The sequence below is a fragment of the Tachypleus tridentatus genome, chromosome 6, assembly GCF_004210375.1.
Source record: "Tachypleus tridentatus isolate NWPU-2018 chromosome 6, ASM421037v1, whole genome shotgun sequence".
In the NCBI taxonomy this organism is placed as follows: Eukaryota; Metazoa; Arthropoda; class Merostomata; order Xiphosura; family Limulidae; genus Tachypleus; species Tachypleus tridentatus.
Genome location: NC_134830.1, coordinates 56,527,900 through 56,552,808, shown reverse-complemented (window position 1 = coordinate 56,552,808; position 24,909 = coordinate 56,527,900). Strand labels below are relative to the sequence as shown.

The 24,909-nt window shown below is 35.4% G+C and overlaps 1 protein-coding gene across 1 annotated transcript in view; it reads left to right on the top strand.

Annotated features, from left to right (window-relative positions):
- The window catches only part of LOC143252574 (uncharacterized), a 61,631-nt gene extending 38,236 nt beyond the window's left edge, over positions 1 to 23,395 (top strand). The window contains exons 14-24 of the mRNA XM_076504914.1: positions 190 to 300; positions 1,931 to 2,047; positions 3,664 to 3,777; positions 4,514 to 4,621; positions 6,533 to 6,656; positions 7,256 to 7,387; positions 7,733 to 7,788; positions 8,843 to 9,026; positions 9,492 to 9,748; positions 10,535 to 10,680; positions 19,357 to 23,395. Coding sequence (XP_076361029.1) covers positions 190 to 300; positions 1,931 to 2,047; positions 3,664 to 3,777; positions 4,514 to 4,621; positions 6,533 to 6,656; positions 7,256 to 7,387; positions 7,733 to 7,788; positions 8,843 to 9,026; positions 9,492 to 9,748; positions 10,535 to 10,680; positions 19,357 to 19,536 — 1,529 coding nt within the window. The 3' untranslated portion in view covers positions 19,537 to 23,395. The remainder of the gene's footprint in view (positions 1 to 189; positions 301 to 1,930; positions 2,048 to 3,663; positions 3,778 to 4,513; positions 4,622 to 6,532; positions 6,657 to 7,255; positions 7,388 to 7,732; positions 7,789 to 8,842; positions 9,027 to 9,491; positions 9,749 to 10,534; positions 10,681 to 19,356) is intronic.
- Positions 23,396 to 24,909: the final 1,514 nt, after the last annotated feature.

Below are 24,909 nucleotides of genomic sequence, written 5' to 3'. Positions count from 1 at the left end.
GCCGTTCCTTATGAATATCGAATTACTATTACACTCTGGATAATGGTTTATTTATTTAACAGTATTTGATAATGTTCTGTTTACGATGGCCGATTGTTTGATAAGACTTCTTCATGAAATCCTGATTAGTTTACGTATCGTGAAAAATACTTCCCACTAATTATCTAATTCGCAATTGCATTTTGCTAGAATCTGGTTGTCATGGTAACTATCGATGTCAGAGCGGGAAGTGTATCGCACGACATCACGTATGTGACCAAATAACAGACTGCAGAGAAGAAGAAGATGAAACAAACTGTGGTGAGTCTACATTTTACTTCATAAATTTTTTTCATGTGTGCAGATAACTATTTGTGATTATTATAGAACATTCTAGTTAGTTCCTGTTAAAGATTCGTTAACTAATTAGTACCCAGTCTGACAAATTAACAACAAAGCGTTAAAAGCAAACAAGCATTTATTTCTTTTCGAAAAATTATGTGGCGTTGTTTTCAAAACATTTTGTATCAAACACATGATAAATTAAGAAAATTCAGACGTATCCAAAACACGGATTAACTTAATTAACTGTGTATACAAGGTCGTAGCTGGAAAACAAGCTTACTGACCATTTTTACTAAAGGAGTTTCAAAGGAGATAAAACATTAGAACTTCAAGTTGAAAGGAACACACTACAAATCTCTCACTTTGCAGTGAGTATAACATAAGAGTAAATTCTTGATTTTCTAAGCCTATCACTTCGCATTTTTTAAAACTCAGAATACCGAGATTTCTATCCATGATCTGCTAAGCCTCTCACCTCATAGTGTTAACTCAGTATAAAGAGAAGTCTATCCCTGATCTTCTAAACTTCTCACCTCATAGTGTATAACTCAGTATAAAGAGAAGTCTATCCCTGATCTTCTAAGCCTCTCACCTCACAGTGTATAACTCAGTATAAAGAGAAGTCTATCCTTGATCTTCTAAGCCTCTCACCTCACAGTGTATAACTCAGTATAAAGACAAGTCTATCCCTGATCTTCTAAGCCTCTCACCTCACAGTGTATAACTCAGTATAAAGAGAAGTCTATCCCTGATCTTCTAAGCCTCTCACCTCACAGTGTATAACTCAGTATAAAGACAAGTCTATCCCTGATCTTCTAAGCCTCTCACCTCACAGTGTATAACTCAGTATAAAGAGAAGTCTATCCCTGATCTTCTAAACTTCTCACCTCATAGTGTATAACTCAGTATAAAGAGAAGTCTATCCCTGATCTTCTAAGCCTCTCACCTCACAGTGTATAACTCAGTATAAAGAGAAGTCTATCCTTGATCTTCTAAGCCTCTCACCTCACAGTGTATAACTCAGTATAAAGACAAGTCTATCCCTGATCTTCTAAGCCTCTCACCTCACAGTGTATAACTCAGTATAAAGAGAAGTCTATCCTTGATCTTCTAAACTTCTCACCTCACAGTGTATAACTCAGTATAAAGAGAAGTCTATCCCTGATCTTCTAAGCCTCTCACCTCACAGTGTATAACTCAGTATAAAGAGAAGTCTATCCTTGATCTTCTAAGCCTCTCACCTCACAGTGTATAACTCAGTATAAAGACAAGTCTATCCCTGATCTTCTAAGCCTCTCACCTCACAGTGTATAACTCAGTATAAAGAGAAGTCTATCCTTGATCTTCTAAACTTCTCACCTCACAGTGTATAACTCAGTATAGCGAGACCTCTTTACAGTACGTAACATGGTGTGACAAGATGGGAATCCCCAACCTTTATCTACACAATTAATTAAAATTCATATAATGATAATTATTTGTCGTAACAACAATTGATTGTCAAAATTATTCTTTAACATTTTACAGTTTAACTTAACTAAACTGATGTTGCTACACAGTTGAATTATTTTTCCCTAAAAGTGCCTTGTTTCTTCCTTTCTATAAGATACATGGAAATGCTTGAGCAACGAATTTAAGTGTGACAATGGTCGCTGTGTTCCTGGGTATTGGCGCTGTGATGGTGTCGATCAGTGTGGGAATCAAACCGATGAGATTGGTTGTGGTAAGTTTATGTTTAATTATTGCATTTATACCGATATCAAGAGAAGTTTGTCAAGATAACAAGTGAAATAAACATAGCAAACGAAGACAACGTGTGACAATATTTTATGATTAAATAATTAGGTACAAGAAAACTGAGCTCACCGGAAAACGTGACAGAGGAGTCGATTATGTAATTGCTGTAACTTGTTAGTTTGTAAATTTAGAGACATCTTTTAGGTCCACCAAGTTTGCATTAACATGATAAAGATATTTCAACCTTTTGATTGTTTAAACTGTTAAAATGTACTATACTTTATGTTTGGTTTTGAATACATTTGTCACGCTTTAAAATTTTAGCTTATTTTCATTTATTGTCATCAAATTTTAAAATCTTGTAGTTGTACAGTAGTTCTGCTCTTTATATTATTTATTATCGAGTAGCAACCAGAAGAACAAATCTACTATTTATTTCTTAGTGTAAGTAGGACACCCTTGACAACAACGTTAAATAATTTCCGTTTCTATCGACTGCTTTTGCTGTCACCATAAGCCGCAGGATATGCTGAACAAATATTTTAAACTTTTCTATTTGCGTTCTGAGAAACTTACGTAGACTATTTACAAGATAAATCTAAAATTTTTATGTTCCATTAACAGCAACGTATTGTCTAAAATAATTGTCTTTACTCCATGTTTTTATTGTAAAGAGTTTATCCTTCATTGTAGTAGCTTTCTCATTAATAGCAGTGTTTCCGGAAGAACGTTTATTTTTGTGTGGGTGTATCTACCATTTCAAACAGCACTTCCGGTAAAACGTTTTTGCCTTATGTATTCTATCACCTGTGTTTGTCTGTCTGGAACCACTTTCATAAATTTGTCGATCAAACGCTACTAATCTCAAATAGATGGAAAAGCCTTTGTTGTTGTCATCACTAACGACTGGCTTAGATCTTAACTTTTTAAAATTTTATTTGAAAAATATTTTATTGAAACAACGCTTAACTTGTGCGTGAGTTCCTAAAAAATGAACATTACGTTAAATACAATATATATGGGTTTTCTGAACGTGATCAGGACTAACATATGCATGCAAAGTTCATTCAAAATAATATGTTTATCACTTTATGAACACGCATTCAGACGCTTCTGCGTAATCAGCTAAGTTTGCTTTCATTACAATAAGTTAGTAATGCCTGAAAAAAGCGTAACTTAAATGTCGTGCATAAAAATAATAGAATAAGGAAACTACAAACGAAGGGCATGAATACCACTACCACAACTGTTTTGAGTGTCGTGCCTAGTTTAATGACATTGTTTCTGAAATGAAAAACCAAATCACTAACAAGAATACTTCATAAAGAATATATTCGTGTTATATGTTCTGTCGTTAAATAAAAGTTTTACGGAAATGCCTTTTACTTTTCCATTGTCTATTATCAACAAAAAGTTTTAAGAAAAAAAATCTCATCTTCCATCTTTTATTATATACGGAACATCATTCTTATATCATAAACAACATTACTGGAGAAACATTTTTTTATAACATTTCAGTGTGTTTATGTAAAACTTATTTATTTTAAGTTTAAGTTAAGAAAAAAGCTTTAGAAAATACCTAAAACTTTTCACGTACTATAGCAACAGAATGCTCAGAACAACAGTTTTTGTGTCCAGAAGGATTCTGTATACCTAAAGATTGGAGATGTAATGGAATCATAGACTGTTTCGGCCAAGAAGACGAAGCAGGCTGTGGTGAGTATAATAAAAGAAAGATAAAAAAGCTGTATACATTCTTAACCCTTTGTGACGAGTTTTGTTTTCAGAATCAGACTATTATAGTTTTAAAATATCATGTGGAAAGTAAAACTCAGGTAAGATTTTAATTCTTTGTTTCCAAGTCTGTCTTCTGGTGTTCCCTAAATTAATTAAATAGTTTACACCTTTGGATACACGTGAGAGAATAATAACCCTGTATAGGATGACCACACGTGGTAGAATAACATTTCTGTGTAGGATGACCAAACTTGGTAAAATGATAGCTCTGTATAGGATGGCCACACCTGGTAGAATGGCATCCTTGTCTAGGATGGTGACTTGAATTAGAATGACAGTCCTGTAAAGGATGGCCACACCTGGTAGAATGGCATCCTTGTCTAGGATGGTGACTTGAATTAGAATGACAGTCCTGTAAAGGATGACCACTCGTAGTGAGATGGCATCCCTGTGGAGGATGGCTACATGTGGTAGAATGACAACCTTGTATACGATTCTTATGTGTTCATCTTCGAGGTCTCAAAGCTAGGTATCTAAAAATTTAATGTTGAAATGTTTTAACACGTTAACGAATATAATAACACAATTTATCGTCCTTGAAACAAATGTTCTTCATAAATGTATAACTTAAGTAACGCCTCAAAAGATAACACTATTACTATTTTAACGTAAACAGTGACCACTGGTAATCCATGTATTTGTTGTTTCTCCAAAGACTGTGTCGAGAACGAGTTTAGATGTCAGGGAGGGGGCTGCATCCCCCATTCACTAGTTTGTGATGGATCTGGTGACTGCCCTGGTTCTAGTGATGAGCTCAGATGCGGTAAGTTATTATAGTTCCCACTTCTACATCTTTGTGATTACTGTACACCAGCTTCCATAAGTTATTAGAGCTTCCACTTACACATCTTTGTGTTTACTGTAACTCAGCGTTCGTAAGTTCTTAAAGGTTCCACTTACACATCTTTGTGCTTACTATACACCAGCGTCCATAAGATTTTAAAGTTTCCATTACCACATCTCTATGCTTACTGAAGGCTAGCCTCTAGGCGGTTTTATATGGATTTTTTTTTCATTAGTAACAAAAGCTTTAATTTTTAGAAATGTGAATACACATTAGTTGTGTTTTGTTGTTATATGTGGTAAAATCTTCACTATTGATGTTAAGAATTTCTGTTTAACAGAAGAGTTAATGCTTAATGCAGTTTTAAAACTGTAATGTATTCGTTTTCCATATATCATATTCTTTATTACGTATAATATATATATGATGTTTGTGACATAAAAAACTCTACGTTTAGCATACATTTAATTTTTTATACTCAAACTAACGTATGTATTTAATTTGTATATTAACACGGATTATTCATAATCTAGGCTCAAGGAGTCTGGATAGAAATGAATAAAATCCCTATAACCCGAGCGCTTTCGAAAGGTCCACCTTTCGGGTTATAATGTCGTTTGTTTTAAGCCAGTGGTTCTTAACCTTGTTGGAGGTACTGAACCCTGGAAGTTTCGTACTTGCATTCACTGAACTCTTCGTAATTGGAAAAATAACATACGATTTTTTTCAAATTCAAAACATAAGTAGATATTTTATTAGTGCACAAAATGAACCAAGCATCAGTTGCACACAATATCACTGTGTTCAAAGAATAAAACCAACAAAACATGAATTTCACACAAAAACAAAAACATAACTCAATGAATATTTACTGCAAATCAATGTGGCTTTTGCTGTTGCCTTTCAGAGACAAGTTCAGTGTGTGTGTCTTGACCTCCGCCGAACCCCTGAGACTGACTCACCGAACCCCTGAGATTCGATTGAACCCAGGTTAAGAACCACTGTTTTAAGCGCAAAACTGCTTAACTGGCTTTCTGCATTGCAGCTACTGTAAGCCTCGAGTTACACATTTTATAGACATAAGCACTAAGCCTTACTATTGAGGCATCGATGCCTGAGAAGCTTTATTAACACACTATTATCCCATACTTTATGAACTTATGTCATACTAAAGGTTGTTAGATTGAGATGCTGCTCAGATATTTCACTTTTCTTTACAGTAAGGTTAACCGTTTTTGTATTTTCATATTTTATCGTATTAAGGCTTCATTTATTTTTCAAATGTAAATATAAACTGTAATACTGTTTTATAGATTTAACAATGGATTGTTTTGTATCTATTCTCAACAGTTAGCGTCGTGTTCCCTTTAAAAGCAAAAGAGAAAAGCAGTATTTCGTATAATAATAATCATAATACATGTGCCGAGCATTGCTTGTGGTTAGCGAACCAAAGCTGCAATATAAATCTACAGGTTCATTAGTCGCGTCTCATTGCCACAAAAACGCGCTCTGTAGTTGATTAGTTTTTTAACAGTTTCAAGTGTTTACTGGATTAATAACAATCTAAAGTGGTCATCAGATTTAATAACAACGTAAATTCTTAACCACATTTAAGAACAATATATAAAGTTTTAATTAGGCTTGACAGTTCTTCAGGGGGACAGCTGTAAATTTATAGTTTGATAACGATAAGTTCGTGGTTAGATTCCTCGCGATAGCCACAGCAGAATGCCCAGTGCAGCTTTGCTCTAAAACACACGGTAAAACAAACCAGATTTAAAAAAAACAATGTGTACTGTTATTCCGATGTAATACTATCATATAGTTTTATTTGACATATCAAGGTTTAGTATAAATAAGTAACAAGAGAGGGCATTGTTGTTCTTTCAGTGCGGTTACGTAAAGATTCCATGTTGCTAGAGGTATTTCATTTCCAGCATGGATGGACTTCGGTTTGTGGTGATGGTTGGAATAAGGCACACAGTGACTTTGTCTGTCAAAAACTGGGCTACAGGTAAACTAAGATATATGAACATCGTCGGTATATGATTCGTGATAGAAATTAGTGTTAACACAGTGCTATAACCAAACAAATAACCTAAAAACATTGTTTTGGCGTAGTAATCGGTAAAACTAACCGGATATTAATATGCATATAATATCTGTTTCATTTATAAAACATATATTATTATTAGAATATATAAATTTTCATTATTTCTACATCTTAAAAAATAGCATATAAAAATTTCAATTTCACTAATTTGGAGATTCGTAAAATTATGTCGATTAAATTATTTTGGTTTCTGATAGAAAATATTGATTTTATGCATTGGTGTTATTTTATTAGTCACAACAAGCTATTCCTAACAATAAATTGTGTGTATAAAATGTATTTTCCCTTATCAAGTTACGACTGTTAATAGAACTAAGAACAGATTCAGTTAACTTTTAGTTACAACTAATGCAGTCTTATAATTTTCTAACAATATATGCTTTCAGTCCAGATTTATATTTAGAATCTTATGTTCCTCTGCACATGACTATATATATTTTGCTTTTGGAAAATTGGCAGAATATTGTACAATAAACATTTTATTTATATCATCCAAACAGTGAAGCAGTCTCAACAGATTATCTACCAAGTAATGACTCCAACCCTGAAAGAGACAAAAATTTCTACCATTTAGTACAAGAAATAGTCCCTAATAGCAACGTCTCATACCTCCAGGAGTCGCTGTTATTGAGGTTAGAAAGCTTGAATTTTGCCTTTTATTCATGTATTCAAAGAAACGAATAAGATTAAATTTTGTTTTCGTTTTTTTAATATAGAAAATCTTCAATCATTTTTCAAGTTAGCTATGAATAAAACTATAAAGGCGAAGAAGTTTGTTTGGTTTTGAAAGAGGAAAACGGCAAAGCTAAACGCTTTTTTCACCACCAACTTAATTTAGCTAAAGACCAAATAAGGTGTAGCTTTCCGAAACTCTTTCGCCACAAAATAAAAGTACTAATTTCTGTAGCCACAAAACGTTGTTATAAAGACATCACTTTGATCTGACGTGAGTAAATGTATGTTCATATTTATTTCAGGAGAGGTGAAAGCTGCCAAAGTGCAAACAGAGTAGCGATTAGTTGCCGAAGGTTCAGTAAGTATTGAGTTTTAACATTATAGTATTAATGGTAAGCTTAATATGACCTTTGGTGGGTTTATAAATGAGTCACTTGTGTGAAAAAAGTCTCCAGTGTGTGGTTAATGTATCTCTGTAGGTCGCTTGTGGGAAACATTCTCCAGTGTGTGGTTAAAGTGTCTCTGTAAGTCGCTTGTGCGAAACATTCTCCAGTGTGTGGTTAATATATCTCTATAGGTTGCTTGTATGAAACGTTCTCCAGTGTGTAGTTAATGTATCTCTGTAAGTCGCTTGTGTGAAACGTTCTCCAGTGTGTAGCTAATGTCTCTGTAGGTCGCTTATGTGAAGTATTCTGCAGTGTGTGGTTAATGTATCTCTATAGGTTGCTTGTATGAAACGTTCTCCAGTGTGTAGTTAATGTATCTCTATAGGTTGTAGAAACATTCTACAGTGTGTGATTAATTTATCCCTGTAGGTCACTTGTGTAAAACATTCTCTATTGTGTTGTTAGTGTATCTCTATAGGTTGCTTGTGTGAAACATTCTCCAGTTTGTAGTTAATGTATTTCTGTAAGCCACTTGTATGAAATCTTATGAAGAATTTGTATGGAAGATCATTAGGTCCATGCGGGAGTATATACAAAGGTGGACACAACGGATAGCCCAATGTGCCTTTACTACAAGAAGAAATGTGTTTCGCCCCCTATTGATGAATTTTCACCAAATTTAACATAGAGGTTTATTGGATCCATGTATAGATACATATAAACTTGCTGTTTCACATTTTGTGTTTTACAGTCTTATGAGCATTTTTCCCTTTTTTTTTTTACAATTACATATAAGGGAAGCAAATTTTCATGTCTTAAGATAACGTTTCAATAATCATAAATTTACAAAATTCCAACCAGTATGTAACATTACTTACAGTGTTATTAAGGTTCGTGAAGCTGTTACTGCTACTAGGTTGAAAGCCCTAAATACTTTGTTCAAAACTACATTTCATTTCACCTCATGTAGTGCTGTTGTCCACATGTTGATTTCTGGATTGCTAAACCCAGAATTTATTTTCGTAGGTTGTGGTACTTGGAGTCTTACAGGAGAACTGCAGGGTAGAATAATCGGAGGTAGCAGTGCTCCCGACGGCCAGTGGCCATTTGTAGGCTTCCTTGTGAACAAATTTAACAATCATACCTTGTGTACTGTTAGTGTCCTTTCTCCACGGTGGTTAGTAACATCCGCCTCATGTGTCAAAGACAGGTAGGAAAATTATACTTATAATTTTATTATTGTCGCCTAAGGGTATGTCACGCTTTCCGTTAGATTTTATAGTTTGTTTTTCTTATTTTTAAAATTTTTAAGAGATAAAGGTTGTAAGCTTTACAGAGCAGATCGAAACAATATTTATAACAATAACAACAATTAATCATGCTCCTGAGAGAAATACAAACTCGACGTTTCGGCTTACACCTTTCCTAAGGATTAAGAGTCATATACGCATGTGAAGCTGTAGCCTTTGGAAAGGCGTAAGCCGAAACGTCAGGTTTTAATAAAATCTTTATTTATTTCTTCATAGATTGTGATTGGTCTTTTTTTCTTTTCTTTTTGTAAACAACTCGCGTTTTAACCATGCAATAATGTTGCAAGTTTTAACCAGTCTCCTAAAAACTAATAATAAAATAAATTATGATAATGTATGTTTTCCAAAATATATTTTTGATACAGTGATCCAGATGTTTGGAAGTATGTTGGAAGCATGGTTTCTTCTGGTTACGATCTGCAGAGCCACCTATTAAAGAAAATAATTCTTCATCCCAACTTTAAACAGATTGGTCAATTTACCAATTTTGACGTTGTGTTACTGGAATTACAAACTCCAATACCGTTTGATGGCCGTGGTGGTGCCATCTGTTTGCCAAAAAGTGAAATTCAGCCTCGTCAGCTATGTGTAACAACAAGTTGGGATCAGACGAGACCAGAAGGTATGTATAACAACTGTTTTACACCTACTTTCATGTCACGGCCTGGTATAGCTTGGTGGTTAGGGCGCTCGACTCGTGATGTGAGGGTCGCGGGTCGAATCACAGTCACACCAAACATGTTCGCCCTTTCAGAGGGCGCTATGATGTAACGGTCAATAGTAGCAGAACAAGTTGTTGTGGAAAAGTCTCGAGGTGAGAAACACGCGTTCACTTGATTGACAAGGTGTTGACGATTTGTGGTGCCTTTGTTGTTCTCCTTACTTGTTTCGGATTATTTGGTTTCAATTTCTTCCAAAACTACACGACGGCTATATGTACTAACTCGTTATGACCACCCCACAACCCTCAGATTGCGAATAGAGCATTCTTAACCACCTGGCCATGCCAGGCCTCTTGGATAATTTACTAGTAAGCAATTCATACGTTTATTGAACCCATAGCTGGTTTTGAAATTCACTTTATTTATATAACTAACAAGTTACTTTAAAGAGAGTTAAAAATAAAGAGATTAAGAGGTGAGCTATAAGATCCTAAACGGACTTGAAACAGCCGTTGCAATACTGGTTTGAACCCGTAGTTGCAATTAATTTCTTTTCATTGTAACTTGCAATGCTAAACTTAAATAATTCAGGTTCGATCAGATTAGCTGCGCTAGTTTCTCTTTCGTACGGCATCTGTTTATTAAAATAGACAGCCATTTAATATGCAAATAATTTAATACCGCCATCTACTTCAGCATGGCTGCAAACTTATTTAAACGAAATATTACTCGTGTTTTGTCTCTAGTCTCGTCGTCTCGTCAGAGTCTTCACTATATACCAATACCTACCATGTCAGCGGAGGAATGCAATGGGTCGGCACATTATAACGGTCAGCTGCCTCACACCTCAATGTGTTCTGGTTTCATCGATCGTCAAGAGCCAGCTTGTCAGGTATGTATAGCCTGTGCACATTATACGAAACAATTGGAAGTTTCTTAATAAATAGGGTTAAAATAATATGAAGGCGCAATGTTGTGAAAACGTTTTCTTTTTTTATTCCATTGGAAGGACAACGAACCGATTTCTGAAAAAAGCGACACCTGCTTTTTAATTAATATGTATCTTTTCATAGTATTCTATTGTAACTATTCTATGATTATCCTTAGAGCTATGGTACTAACTAAATAACCTATGTATTCCATAGACGTACCATAATTTCTTTAGTACTTAAATACAGTCATTTTATAACATTGGATTCAACACTTTAACCACAGTTATTTGTATTAAACACGTAACGTTCTTACTCTATTATTATTATTATTTTCAAATGTAAAAGGCCCGGCATGTCCAGGTGGGTTAAGGCGTTCGACTCGTAATCTAGGGTCTCGGGTTTGAATCTTCTTCACACCAAACATGCTCGTGGAGCGTTATAAGTGACGGTCAATCCCACTATTTGTCGGTAAAAGAGTAGCTCAAGCGTTGGAGGTGGGTAGTGATGAATAGCTTCCTTCCCTCTAGTCTTACACTGCTAAATTAGGGACAGCTAGCACAGATAGCCCTCGTGTTGCTTTGCGTGAAATTTAAAACAAACGCAAGTCAGCGAAGAGTTCCCCCTGGTGGTACAAGAGTAAGTTTACGGACTTACAGTGTTAAGAGACGGGATTTTATTCCCAGCGGTAGGCACAACAGCTAATACAATATGCATGTTTCTTTTTTTTTTTCTTAAAGAAACAAACACAACTTCGAATCGGGGGACGTTGTTGTTTTTGAATCTCGCACAAAGCTACTCGAGAGCTATCTGTGCTAGCCGTCCCTAATTTAGTAGTGTAAGACTAGAGGGAAGGCAGCTAGTCATCACCACCCACCGCCAACTCTTGGGCTACTCTTTTACCAACGAATAGTGGGATTGACCGTCACGTTATAACGCCCCCACGGATTACGAGTCGCACGCCTTAACATGCTTGGCCATGCCGGGCCCATCGGGGGACGTAAACGTCATTAAAATATATTAAATCCCGAAATTCTACTAAGCTAAACATGTTTCTTTTAAAGACTTTTTGATTATGTACTTCTGTCTTCGAATTCAAGGAATGTTTAATTAACAACTTTTGGTTGTAGAATCAGTAATGATAGTGAACATATCTGAGATGTAGGATCAGCCGCGAGTACTGATAGTGAACATATCTGAGCGGTAGGATCAGCCGCGAGTAATGATAGTGAACATATCTGAGCGGTAGGATCAGCCGCGAGTAATGATAGTGAACATATCTGAGCGGTAGGATCAGCCGCGAGTAATGATAGTGAACATATCTGAGCGGTAGGATCAGCCGCGAGTAATGATAATGAACATATCTGAGATGTAGGATCAGCCGCGAGTAATGATAGTGAACATATCTGAGATGTAGGATCAGCCGCGAGTAATGATAATGAACATATCTGGACCGTAGGATCAGTCACAAGTAATGATAGTGAATATATCTGAGATGTAGTATCAGTCACAAGTAATGATAGTGAACATATCTGAGATGTAGGATCAGCCGCGAGTAATGATAGTGAACATATCTGAGATGTAGGATCAGCCGCGAGTAATGATAGTGAACATATCTGAGATGTAGGATCAGCCGCGAGTAATGATAATGAACATATCTGGGCCGTAGGATCAGTCACAAGTAATGATAGTGAATATATCTGAGATGTAGTATCAGTCACAAGTAATGATAGTGAATATATCCGAGATGTAATATCAGTCACAAGTAATCATAGTGAACATATCTGAGATGTAGGATCAGCCGGGAGTAATGATAGTGAACATATCTGAGATGTAGGATCAGCCGCGAGTAATGATAATGAACATATCTGGGCCGTAGGATCAGTCACAAGTAATGATAGTGAATATATCTGAGATGTAATATCAGTCACAAGTAATGATAGTGAACATATCTGAGATGTAAGATCAGCCGCGAGTAATGATAGTGAACATATCTGAGATGTAGGATCAGCCGCAAGTAAGTGAGTCTTGTGTCAGCGGAAAGTTTTTGTGGTTATAACGCTAAAAATCGGGTTTTAGTACTTGCGGTGAGTAAAGTACAGACAGCTCTTTACGTAGCTTTGTGCTTAGTAATAAACAAATACAGTGGTACCTCTGTTCTCGAACGTAATCCGTTCCAGAAGGCTGTTCGAAAACCGAATTAATTTTTCCCATAAGAAATACTATAAATTAAATTAATCCGTTGTAGACTTCCAAATATTACGCATTATGAAGCATTTTAAGTAAAAATATTGCTTATTTATACCTGTATAATAATACTTACACGCATAAAGTCAACCACAAAAACTATAAACACAATAAATGAAAATTTAACTGCACTTTACCTGTGCTGAGGAGAGCTGATGGCGTAAGTGAAAGGGGGTGAGGAACGTGGAGAGTAGGAGGGTTATTATTGTTTTGAAGGGGAGTCACCTTCCTTAAAAACGTCAGGTAACTCTCCTTCTGGGGTTATTTCTCTTTTCTGTTTCTTTGCACCGCTACAACTTGCTTGAGACTCACTGGACATATTTCTCACTAAAATCTTGTCTAATGAGGTTTGTTTCTGTCTGCATTTTAAAATGTTTCTGAAGTAAGACATGGCATTGTTATTGAAAAGGTTTATGCTACGGTTTGCTATAGCTTTGTCAGGGTGAAATTTTTCCACAAAACTTTGTAACTTTCCTCATTTTCCACACATTTCCTTGATTAGTGAACTAGGAAGATCCTCCCTTCCTTCCTCCTCATCTGAAGACACTTCCTCAGTTGCCTTCTGTTGCTGCTCCTTCTGAAGGTCTTGGAGTTCTTCCGTGGTGAGCTCAGTGTTGTGGTCTTCCACCAACTCCTCCACATCATCACCACTCACATTCAAGCCCATACACTTGCCTAGTGAGACAATATCCTCAACAACAGGCTCAGCCTCAAAGCCTTCAAAGTCTCTGTCTGCTACTGAGTCTGGCCACAATTTCTTACAGGTTGAGTTCATGGTCCTCAAAGACACTTCCCTCTAGGTTTTGTCTATGATCCTCAAGCAATGGAGGATATCAAAGTGATTTTTCCAGAACTCTCTGAGGGTTAACTCTGTCAGAGGTCACTTCAAAGCACCTTTTGAACAGTGCTTTTGTACTCCTCCACCAACCCGTCCTCCAAACCTGGTGGGTGAGCAGGTGCCTTGAGTGGCAACTGTTTTTCCGTGAGGTAATTCTTTACACTTGGGACAAACACTTCATGGACCCACTCCATAAAAAATTGCCTGGTTACCCATGCTTTACTATTAGCCCTCAACATGACATCTAGTTTACTTTTCAGGACATTATTTTTCTTAAAAACCCTCGAGTTCTCAGAATGGTACACAAGCAAAGGCCTCAGTTTTAAGTCCCCACTTAAAACATAACTACTACATAACAATAGAGTTGGCCTGTCCTTCATTGACTTGTGTCCTAGCAGTGACTTCTCCTCCTTGGTGATTTATGTCTCTTTGGCATTTTCTTCCAAAAGAGGTCTGTCTCATCACAGTTGAACACTTATTGGGGAATAAAACCCTCAGCTTATACATAGTCCTTAAATTCCCTAACAAATGTATCAGCAGCGTCTTTGTTAGAACTGGTACTCTTCCCATGTCTCACCACACTATGTATGCCACTTCCTAAATTTTTCAAACCACCCCCTACTAGTCTTAAAGGCATCACTTGTATCAGCACTCGTTCCAGGGGTGTTTTTCAGGAGGTCAGCATGCAACTGCTTTGCTTTCTCACAAATGATGGTCTCAGAAATGCTATCACCAGCTAACTGTTTTTCGTTTACCCAAATCAACAACAGTTTTTCTACCTCTTCCATTGTTTGTGATATTTGTTTCGTAAGCACTGTCACTCCTTTTGCAACATCAGCCCCTTTGATGACCTCTTCATTTTTCAGTATACTGCAGACTGTAGACTTCGCCATACCAAAATGTGTAGTAAGGTCAGACACGTGAACATTACTCTCACACTTCGCTGTGAGATCTTTTTTCACCTCTATTGTGGCTCTAACAACTTTTCTTTTGGGTTTACTGCTTTTATTATCCTTCTTTCACTCCGTGGTGGCTTATTTAATCAGAATATTTAGAAAAACAACAAAAAGAAAAACGAGAACGTTCACAGTAGATTTTAGTGTGGGGTGTGGACTGAGCGACAGGTGCGGGTAAAATGTTTTGGGCAAGCTTGGCGTGGGCCGAAAATGGTCGAAGGGTCGTTCGGGTCATCAGTCGGGTTATTTCGGGGGTTCGGGCCACGACAGCTTGTTTCGGGAACCGAGTTTATGTTCGACAACCGAGACATTTTTTTCTCAAACAATATGTTCGAAAACCGAATTATTCGAGAAGGGAGTCGTTCGAGAACCGAGGTACCACTGTATACGTAAATGTAATGAATATATTTGTATAACAGAATCAGTCAAAGACTAAAGAGTTAGTTAGCTATATGGAACAAGAGGTCACTGAGAGATGAAACAATACTATAGAATAATTGATAGTTTATAAAGGAGCTGACGATACGAAGGATAAGATCTGGAAGTGATGGGATCAGCGAATGTTTAACCCAATCCACCATCATCGTCCAGGGTTGTAAGTTTCTAAACTTAGTCATCCATCGTAGTCTAAAGTGTACGTTTCTCGTTGTCGTCAAAACTACTGACATTAACTTTTTAGGTTCTAATATGTAATACGTTTCCTTAATAAAATGTTGCATGAGATATTTTATTATATTATAGTTCTCTCTTAGAGAAATGACCTAGTCCCAGCTCCATATTTCCATCCTGTTTACTTGCCACAGTTAAATGTAGTGAACTTTATTGAGTGTTAGGTTTAATTGTAATTAAATTAAATGCATTTTATCCATTTCATTTTAAGTGTCCTCCTGTTTAGTGTGTACATTAAAGACCTCAGCAAACACGATGCACAAAATAGGAGGGTAACTCCCTGCTTCTACCTCACTGAAGAAACGTTTTCAATTTTTTTGGAATATTGCGAGACTCTAAACAGTCGTTCATCTTATTTGTCCTTAAGACCCGACCCGGCATGACCAGGTGGTCAAGACACTCGACTCGTAATCCAAGGGTTGCAGGTTAAAATCCCCGTCACATCAAACATGCTCGCCCTTTCAGCCGTGGGGGCGTTATAACGTGACGGGCAATCCTATTATTCGTTGGTAAAAGAGTAGCTCAAGAGTTGGCAGTGGGTAGTGATGACTAGCTGCCTTCCCTCTAGTCTTACACTGGTAAATTAGGGACGACTAGCTCAGTTAGGTCTCGTGTGGCTTTGCGCGAAATTCAAACCAAACCAATCTTTAAATCCAACGCAATGAAACACTTTCTGGATTTTTTTTTTTATTTCGGCCACTTTAACATTGTTACATTTATTTGCTTGTTTGTTGTGAAGCACAGAGCTACGCAGTGAGTCACATGTGCTGTAACTTATCATCATAAGTCTTCTGACCTGCAACTGAGTCACGAGGGGAGGAAAGCATCGTCATGTGCCATCTTCTGTTTATTACTTTATCTTACGTGAACAGCATCGCTGGTCCACACACTATATTGATAGCTTTGAAGCTGAGATTCTGTTCGTTTTAGCCAAGGTGTCAAAGACTTCAGATCTGACCTTATCGAGAGTCATTATTAAAATGGCTGTTGGTATCTTCGTGGAGTACTACAGTCGTGAACAAATCAGTTATTATTCAATCACAAAAAAATGTTTTTGCTTCAAATGTACGTGTGTTTGAGAGATCAAGTGTTAATTTTTGAGGACAATAAACTACACAAACTGAGAGACAGATGAACATCTTTGAAACCCACGAACATCTTAAATTAAATTTTCATACAGCTGACAAGACCTGCAATAACTTTCTGTTAATTTACAAAAATTATATATCTTGAACAATCTATTCAGAGTCGTATAAATGTACATATTTGAGCGAAATAATGATTTAGTAGCCAACTGCTGGGCTACTCTTTTGCAAATGAAATCTGGGATTGATCGTCACGTTATAATGACCCCATGGGTGAAAGAGGGAGATTGTTTGGTATGATGGGGATATGAATCCGTGACCCACAGATTACGAGTCGATGGACCTAACCACCTGGCCATGCCGGGGCCTTTATGGAGTTACTCTTATTCAATAGTTGCAGTTTGAGCGCTACTCTGTTTAATTCTTGATACAACACACAACTGAAGTTAGAAATAGTAACTATTAAAACTCAATACGTACTTCGAGAATTATTTCAATCGAGAGATTTTATTTGATAGTTTTCTTTAAAAAATCATTTCATTATTAACACTGAGTCCTCTAGTTCGAGCTGAGCTTCAGTACACAAAATTTATGTCTTAGTTCTATAAAAAGGTGTTTCATTGTTAACACTGAGTCTTCTAGTATGAGTTGAGCTTCAGTAGAGAAGATTTATTGCTCAGCGTTAGTGTAAAAGTGTTTCATCGATAAACTTGAAAAATAAACTATTTGAACAGCGTTTAGATAGTAAGGTTTTATAGTCAGTTTTGTCCAAAAAGCGTCTCATTGGAGCTAAGTCATCTAGTACAAATATAGTTCCGGTTTTATATCTCGGCTATGTTAAAGTAATATGTTATGGTGCAATGTAAGTTATTAGTTCTAGCCATGTTCTGTTGGTGGAGTTTTATATCTCAGTTTTCTCAAAGCGTTTTTTGTTAAAACTAAATCAATTTAGTTCCAGCATGTTTTTGAAGTAAGGATTTATATAATATCTTTATTGCCCACAACACTTTTCATTTTTAGAACAAATAATTTAGATGAGTAAAAAGTTTTAATGTGAAGTTTTTGTTAAAGGAATTTTTTAGTGCTAGCACACCATCATTGTAATGAGTGGCAATGCTGAAATTCTGTTCATCTGTGGTTCACACATGTAAAAATGCTTGAAAACGTTTAAAACGCGAATTATATTGACGTAAATGATGTTTCTCGGTAGGACAGCGGTAAGTTTTTGGATTTACAAAGTTAAAATAAGGAATTCGACTCACCGTGATGAACGCAACAGCTAGTCCGAGGTGGCTTTGTTATAAGAAATCATACACACAGAAAGATAGTAAGAGCTTGGTAGGAAGGGATATTCAAATAAATAGTTAAATATTTATTCAGTGGGGTGAGTGAAAGAGGAAATAATCGGATGTTCATCGCAATTGAATTTATGAACTTTATGTAATAAATACAAATAGTTATTCAGGGATTTCAAGGACTAGCTTTTCGATAATTTTTGGAATTATTTTGTTCTAACAGGTCCTTCTATGATTAAGGTAGCGTATACGTAAACGTCAGAGTTAAGGTATTGACCAAAGATTCTGCAAGAAGTTTTTCTCAAGAGTTTATTGTTATGTCTTTTTTTTGTCTTAAGTAAAGATTTCATAACATTTTTGTCTTCTTTACTGGCATTGTTTTTATTGGTCTTCGTTAGAATAATCGTTTTGATTACAAGGTAGCAAACGTGATTGAAGGGGTCGAAGATTGGAAGCTGTCCTACCTTTTGTGGAATTTCAGAGTAATTTGTCTCCATTGGCTAAAAGAGGTCGCTACTTTGGAATAGACGGTGATCATTGGTTTTGGTTGGCTCTCAGTTTCATTGTCGTTGATAAATATTATGTCTTTACTAATGTTTAATCTGAATAGAGCTTCCAAACAGCGATATCTGGATAGTTTTTTTTACATTTATCTGCTGTATTCATTAAGATGATTACAATAACTTTGATAAATGTACTACTTTCACCATCATGTGATGGAAGGTCATCTGGTATGTTTATGATACACTAGATGGAGACTTCGTTTGTTTGTTTTTTTCCAGAATAAAGTGTGTATCTGTGTAAGTGGGGTCATCCGACATGGTTGTAATACACGCGATGGAAACATTTTTTTTTTCAGAATAATGTGCGTGTAAGTGGGGCCATCTATAATACATGTGATGGAGACTGATTTTTAGTATTATGTGGGAGGGGAGGTCATCCGACGTGCTTGACGTGATGGTGATGTGCGGTAGAATTTTGGTTATAGTGGTGTCGATTATTTTTAGGTTGCCCAGCGTGTGATGTTTAATTCTTGAGTTAATGGTAGTCGTTATAGTGGGTAATTATCTTACAACACAGACAATTTAGGAAACGTTGTACAACTGTGCACGTTTGACATGTAGTAACTATGAATAGGTTCAGAAAGTATCACTAGATATATATACTATCACCTCTGTTTAAAAGTTGTGTCATTGTGGTAAATTCATTACACCATTGTGTTTTACAAGAGATGAGGTTTTGTTTAAACGTGTGTCGTATCGTTCTACTATTATTATTCGAGATTCTTTTTGTCATGCACGATTTTAATAACAAAATTTAAATCTTGGTTTATCCTATCATTGTGTTTGTAATGGTCCAATAAAACATGGAAATAGTATTTAATAAATAGAAACACATTGCATTCCAGGAAACCTACTTTGCATCTGAGAAATTAGATTTATCTTATGTAAAAAAAAACAAAAAACACCTCCGTAGATCAGACGAAAAATTGTAATGTTTCTGAGATTTATGTAAATGTTAATTAATAAGAAAACTTACTGTATGGCAGGAACACCCCGGGGCTCCAGTAATGTGTATCAACGATGAAGATCGGTGGGAGCTACATGGCACTCTTTCTTTCCAAAGAAACTGTGGTCACTCTGGACATCCTGCAGTCTACACCGATATTTCTACAGTGTCCACATGGTTAAGATCTGTGATAGGTGACAGTGTGTATATCGACGCCTAAATATTATGACTTGCTGATGTCAAGCATAGTGATTTTTTTTTTCAATTGTGGTTTAAAATTATGACGACAGTGAATATTTATAAGTAAACATACTCTATTGTCGTTACTGTTGTTGTTTTTTAAATGCAATAAGGTGTTTTAGGTTAGACCAATCTATATAAATACCAAGTGAGAAAGAACATCAGTGGATACAAGGCCAGAACAAGACGAAACTTTAAAGTATCAGGTTTTCTCTAATGTGTGTCATGGTTTTGGGATCAAAGAGGCCGAGTGCCATGACGCTTTCTGAATTTCTATTTAAAACAGTTACTTGAAATTGTTTCATTGAATTGTTTGAGTTTAATTAACCTTCTGGAGGAGCTACTAATTGATTGACTCGGTAAAAATTTAAGTGGAATCCTAGAAGGAGATGCTAAAAAGGGATATAAGAGGTTAAAGACTTCTGTGAATTCTAATGGTAATAACATTAACTGTAAAGTATTAGCAAGGCAACGAGTCATGTCCCTGTTTGAGAGTAATTCAGTTGTATTTACTAGAAGCATGGTTTTGTATAAATATTAATAATCAGATTAATGATACTGAGTATTTGCAAAATTTAGACAATTTTCTTTGGATTTAAAATGTGACAGGAAATACATTTCCACTAAATCATTGTAACTTAAAAACTTACTTCTTACTGTATTCTGGGTGAATATAACTTTGAAAATGTTATATTTATACAACTTGTATAAACCGTAAGTTAACCAGGTTTTCTGTATCGGAGAAAACACATATATTAAAAAAATCATAGGATTCTGTAAAACTTACAAATTATACATAATGCAATAACGATGCAAACTAAATAATGGAGTATATCCAAGGTATGTTCGTTTTTAAAATCGGAACGTTTTAAATATTACTCCTGTAAATGGGAGTAAACAAATGGTAAATTAAAAACAAAACAGAAACGAACAGACTCATAATATTTAAAATCGTTATGGCTTTACCAGTTAGGTAACGTTAACACAGTTCAGTTCTACTTATACAAGTGTTACTGCATTGTGAAAGATTTTTATTTTCACTGCTCCAATGAGAAATTTTACATGAAGCTTCAAATACATCTATGTTCATTAGCTCGAAAACTGTTGATGTTAAAAAAATATAATCAAAGTGTGAATTAGTAGCACTAAATAGCTCTTTACTAATAGGTGTGTTTACATTACCCCAAGCTATGTTCTGTTAATAACTTAAGAAATAGCTCTTTACTAATAGGTGTGTTTACATTACCCCAAGCTATGTTCTGTTAATAACTTAAGAAATAGCTCTTTACTAATAGGTGTGTTTACATTACCCCAAGCTATGTTCTGTTAATAACTTAAGTCTGTATTTGTACAAATACTGTTTTGTTTTGTTTTTTATAGTTAAGCAGAAAGCTACATAAAGGGCTATCTGTGCTCTGTCTATCACGGGTATCGAAACCTGGTTTCTAGCGTTGCATGTCCACAGACATACTGCTGTGTCATTAGTTGTTTTTGTTTTTTTTTTCTCTTTTGAACAAATTTTATCTAAATATTTTGGGGTCTGTGTAACTCCATCAAACCTCACGCTTATATACAAGGGGTAATATGTACATTTTAACACGGTCTGTAATTGCTTTATTTGTAACTTGTTAATTAAATGGATTTAATAACGTATATATATTTTTTCTTAAGCGTGCCTTTATAACATATAAACACAGGGGTGCTTGAATTATTTAAAGTGTGTGGGATGGATGAATATAATTGAATATTTTGTTGCTATAACATAAGTGTTAATATGTGCACAACGTGATAAGAGTATGTATTAACATATATATCAGTGATACACGAAGAATGCTATGTTTGTGAAAGTGCCAGCATGGTTTGGGGTGTTATTTAAGTAAGTAGTTATTTTCACTAGCATTTGTCTATTTTAAGCAGTTTCAGTTGCTGAGACCAAATGGATAGAAAATCTTTTCGTAACTGTGTGCATACATAAGATGAATGGCAGGCCTTGCTGTAAGCAGTAATAGTGTAGAGTTACACAGGTTATTTATGTTATTTTAAGGTATTAAGCTATATATTCTAGCTGTGCAGACATTTCCTTAAGAAATATCTTTCTCTACTGATGTTTCCAAATTCTTTTACTTGAACAGAGATATCAGATTTCCAGAGTGTAAAGCTGGGGGGGGGGGCTCCCCCTCTTGCGCACGGAGTGACACAAAAGCTCTGAAACACTTTAAATTATAATTATACACTTTTTTAAACATTTGTTAGTTCATTCCGATGAGTTTTAAACCACAGACAAACAAAAGTTATTAAATTCTTATAGGGCTATTTTGAACCTACTTTAAGGTTCCATTCTTTATATTTCTTTATCAGGATTCGGTCCATGTTTCGGAAGAGGGAGATTCGCGCCATGTTGAAAGCGTCGGTTCTGCTCTCTCTCTCTCGTCGTTTGGATACTTGTATGCTCGGGAGGGTCAGGTACGCTTGACCTCTTCCTCTACTTTATTTATCTCAACTGTTTAATGTACGGATAAATATTACACGAGGCCCGGAGTAACCCGCACTCATTCAGACCCCTATCACGGCAATGTTCATTCACCAATACGTTTGGTGTGAATATACTATTTCAAATAGTATATTTGGTTCTACTCGGATCAAAAGTTTTGCTTTTTTGCTTTCGTGGATTTTTTTTTTCTTCCCCGTTTTCAAATCTTAATTTCTGCGGCTGTCCAATGAGAGGTTAGGTTAAGAAAAAGAGGGAGGGACAACTGGATCGTGTAACTTTTTTTTTTTTCATGTGATGGATAATGAATGACAAACCTTAAGTATCAAAGCCATACTGAGGAACAGAGAGATCTGGAAAACTTAATATTTATACTGTTTCTGATCCAGACAAAAAAGAAACTATAAAGCCAATAACCATAAAATCTTGTAACGTGTTGTAGTAGCAACAGAGCGTAAAATTTTGTCTCAATGTAGTTATATTGGCTAGCTTAGTAACTCAGTTAGGACTGAAATATGAAATACCTACTAATAAAACGATAATAATTTGGTTATTAACGTTCTGTAGATTGTTATGGTGTTTTTAAAGCTCTAAGATTTTTATTACTTTTTCTTCGTAAATGTTTGTAAATAAATTATGTAAATACAATTTTATGTTTTGAATAACTAAACACTGTCCAGTTAGAAAGCTACTTGTTCAGATTTAACCTTATTAACTTTGCAGAATGTACCAGGTGACACGTGATTTTAGCCTAGGAAAATTGTTTCTAAAACAATATACTACTAATACTTTGGGTGTTAAGCCTAATCTAAAATAATGAGAACTTGCATTCGTTTCGCTTTAATTAACTGAGTTTGAGTAAATTATTATGAACAATAATAACATGAAACATCATAAATTTAAGAGAATTATCATCTGTCATCAAATGCCACATTGAAACAGAGATGACTCTCTTTCCAGAATTTTAATAGTAGAAATTATTCACGAGAATGCGAGCTTTAGATTTGGGGCAAATAACTGTGGGTTATTTCATACTCTTTTGTACTATTCACATAATAGTTATAATTCTGATCACCTTTTACCAAGGGCGTCGCTAGGTGGCTTAAAATACTCGAGGTTCGAGACCACAGACACAGGAATTTTCGGCGTTTTAGTATAACAATGGTTGCGGCTTTATACTGTGATTTTTTTTCCTGACACCAACTGGGAATTCGGGGCACTGGCTCCATGTGCCAGCACTTAGCGACGCTTCAGCTTATTACAATATCAGCTTTAAATAATGATGATCATTTGTTTGTGCATGCTAATCTGTATGAAGACGTTTCGGAATAAATACTTGACATTGTTTTGAGTTTATTGTAACAATATTATATTCATTTCCTTTCAAGTACATGCATTAGATATTGCAACAAGGAAGACTGCAAAGTGATTCGATCGAATACTTCTTTTCTCCATTAAAAGCTCTTTGATTTAACTCTAGTTTAAAAGCTAATTATTCACATTCATTACATTTTATGTTAGAAGAATGTCTGTATAATATTAGAATACCATTCCTATGGCCACTCAAGTTTCTAATTAAATTAAAGGGAGAGCCTAATTTGAAGGAAAGGATCGTGTATTAAACTAAATTGGTTGTGGCTGTACTTGGGACTAACTTCCAAATAACTGAAATGATTGACATTAAAAAAAAAATTGAAGATTCGCGATCATGCGCATCTCGCATGTCTTGTTTCTCCTACCGAGCACAGTCTTCAAAAACAGTAATGAAAAATAATATTATATTGAATGAATACACACGTTTTATAAAGAAAGTAATTTTATAAAAATGATATACGACTTCACTTTCGCAAAAGTTGCTAATTTTAACCGTTAGGCTTTATCAGGAAAGACACATGGTGTCTGTAAATAAACGTAAATCATGTAGCATACGGATAATGATAAAGTAGTCTGTTAAAAACATAATGTTTAACAGATATTTTTAGTTATTCTCCTCTCAATTGATAACTGAATAAAAATATTTGAAGTCAAACAGGAATTTAAACACATTTGTCAGATATACTGAGCTATCTTGCTAAACTAGGTTAAGCTTTGACAGAAGTGAACAATATCAAATAACATGAAGTATCTACAAGCATACAACAATAATATTAAATAAACAATAACTACAGTAATGTAGCATGCTAATAATAATTTTGAACACGATTTAGAAAATAAAATTAAGCTAATGAACAAAAATCAAAATGCTACGTATAGATTATGCTACGCCTATCATGAGTATTACCCCTAATAGTCAATGTTACAAGCTCACAGACTTACCACTGGGCATCCGAGGGGGAAGGGTGCGCTACTGAAAATCAGCAACTTGTATAATATCCGTGACAATAAATTAAAATTGTGAAAAGAAAAAAAAAGAACAAGGTATCTGTTGTTGTTGTTTTTAATTAGCCCAGAAAAAAATATCACGACCGACTTTTAAGCACAAAGTAAAAGGGATTCCAGAATATATTGGATTATTCCCACGGCAAGTCCGAAAATTTACGCAGAAACAATGGATTCACTGATCAGTCACTGACTGGTTTAAGGAAAACTCTTCAATACGAAATGGAGTTGTCATCAATATACTAGCCTAAAGCAATGAAATCTTGAAGACAGCTATACTGTCACACATTCTAGGCCTAATGAATCCTGAACTAAACTCAAATGATAAAAAAGCAGTGGAAACAGCGTGTAGTAAGTATCTCGGTCAAATTACCCAAGTTCGAAACCCGTTTAACTAGTAGTGCTCCAGTGGTAGATGTCAAGTTTGTGGGAGACAACTGGGTGAATATTGTTTTTAATGTGTGTTTAGCAAGAATTGTATATCTG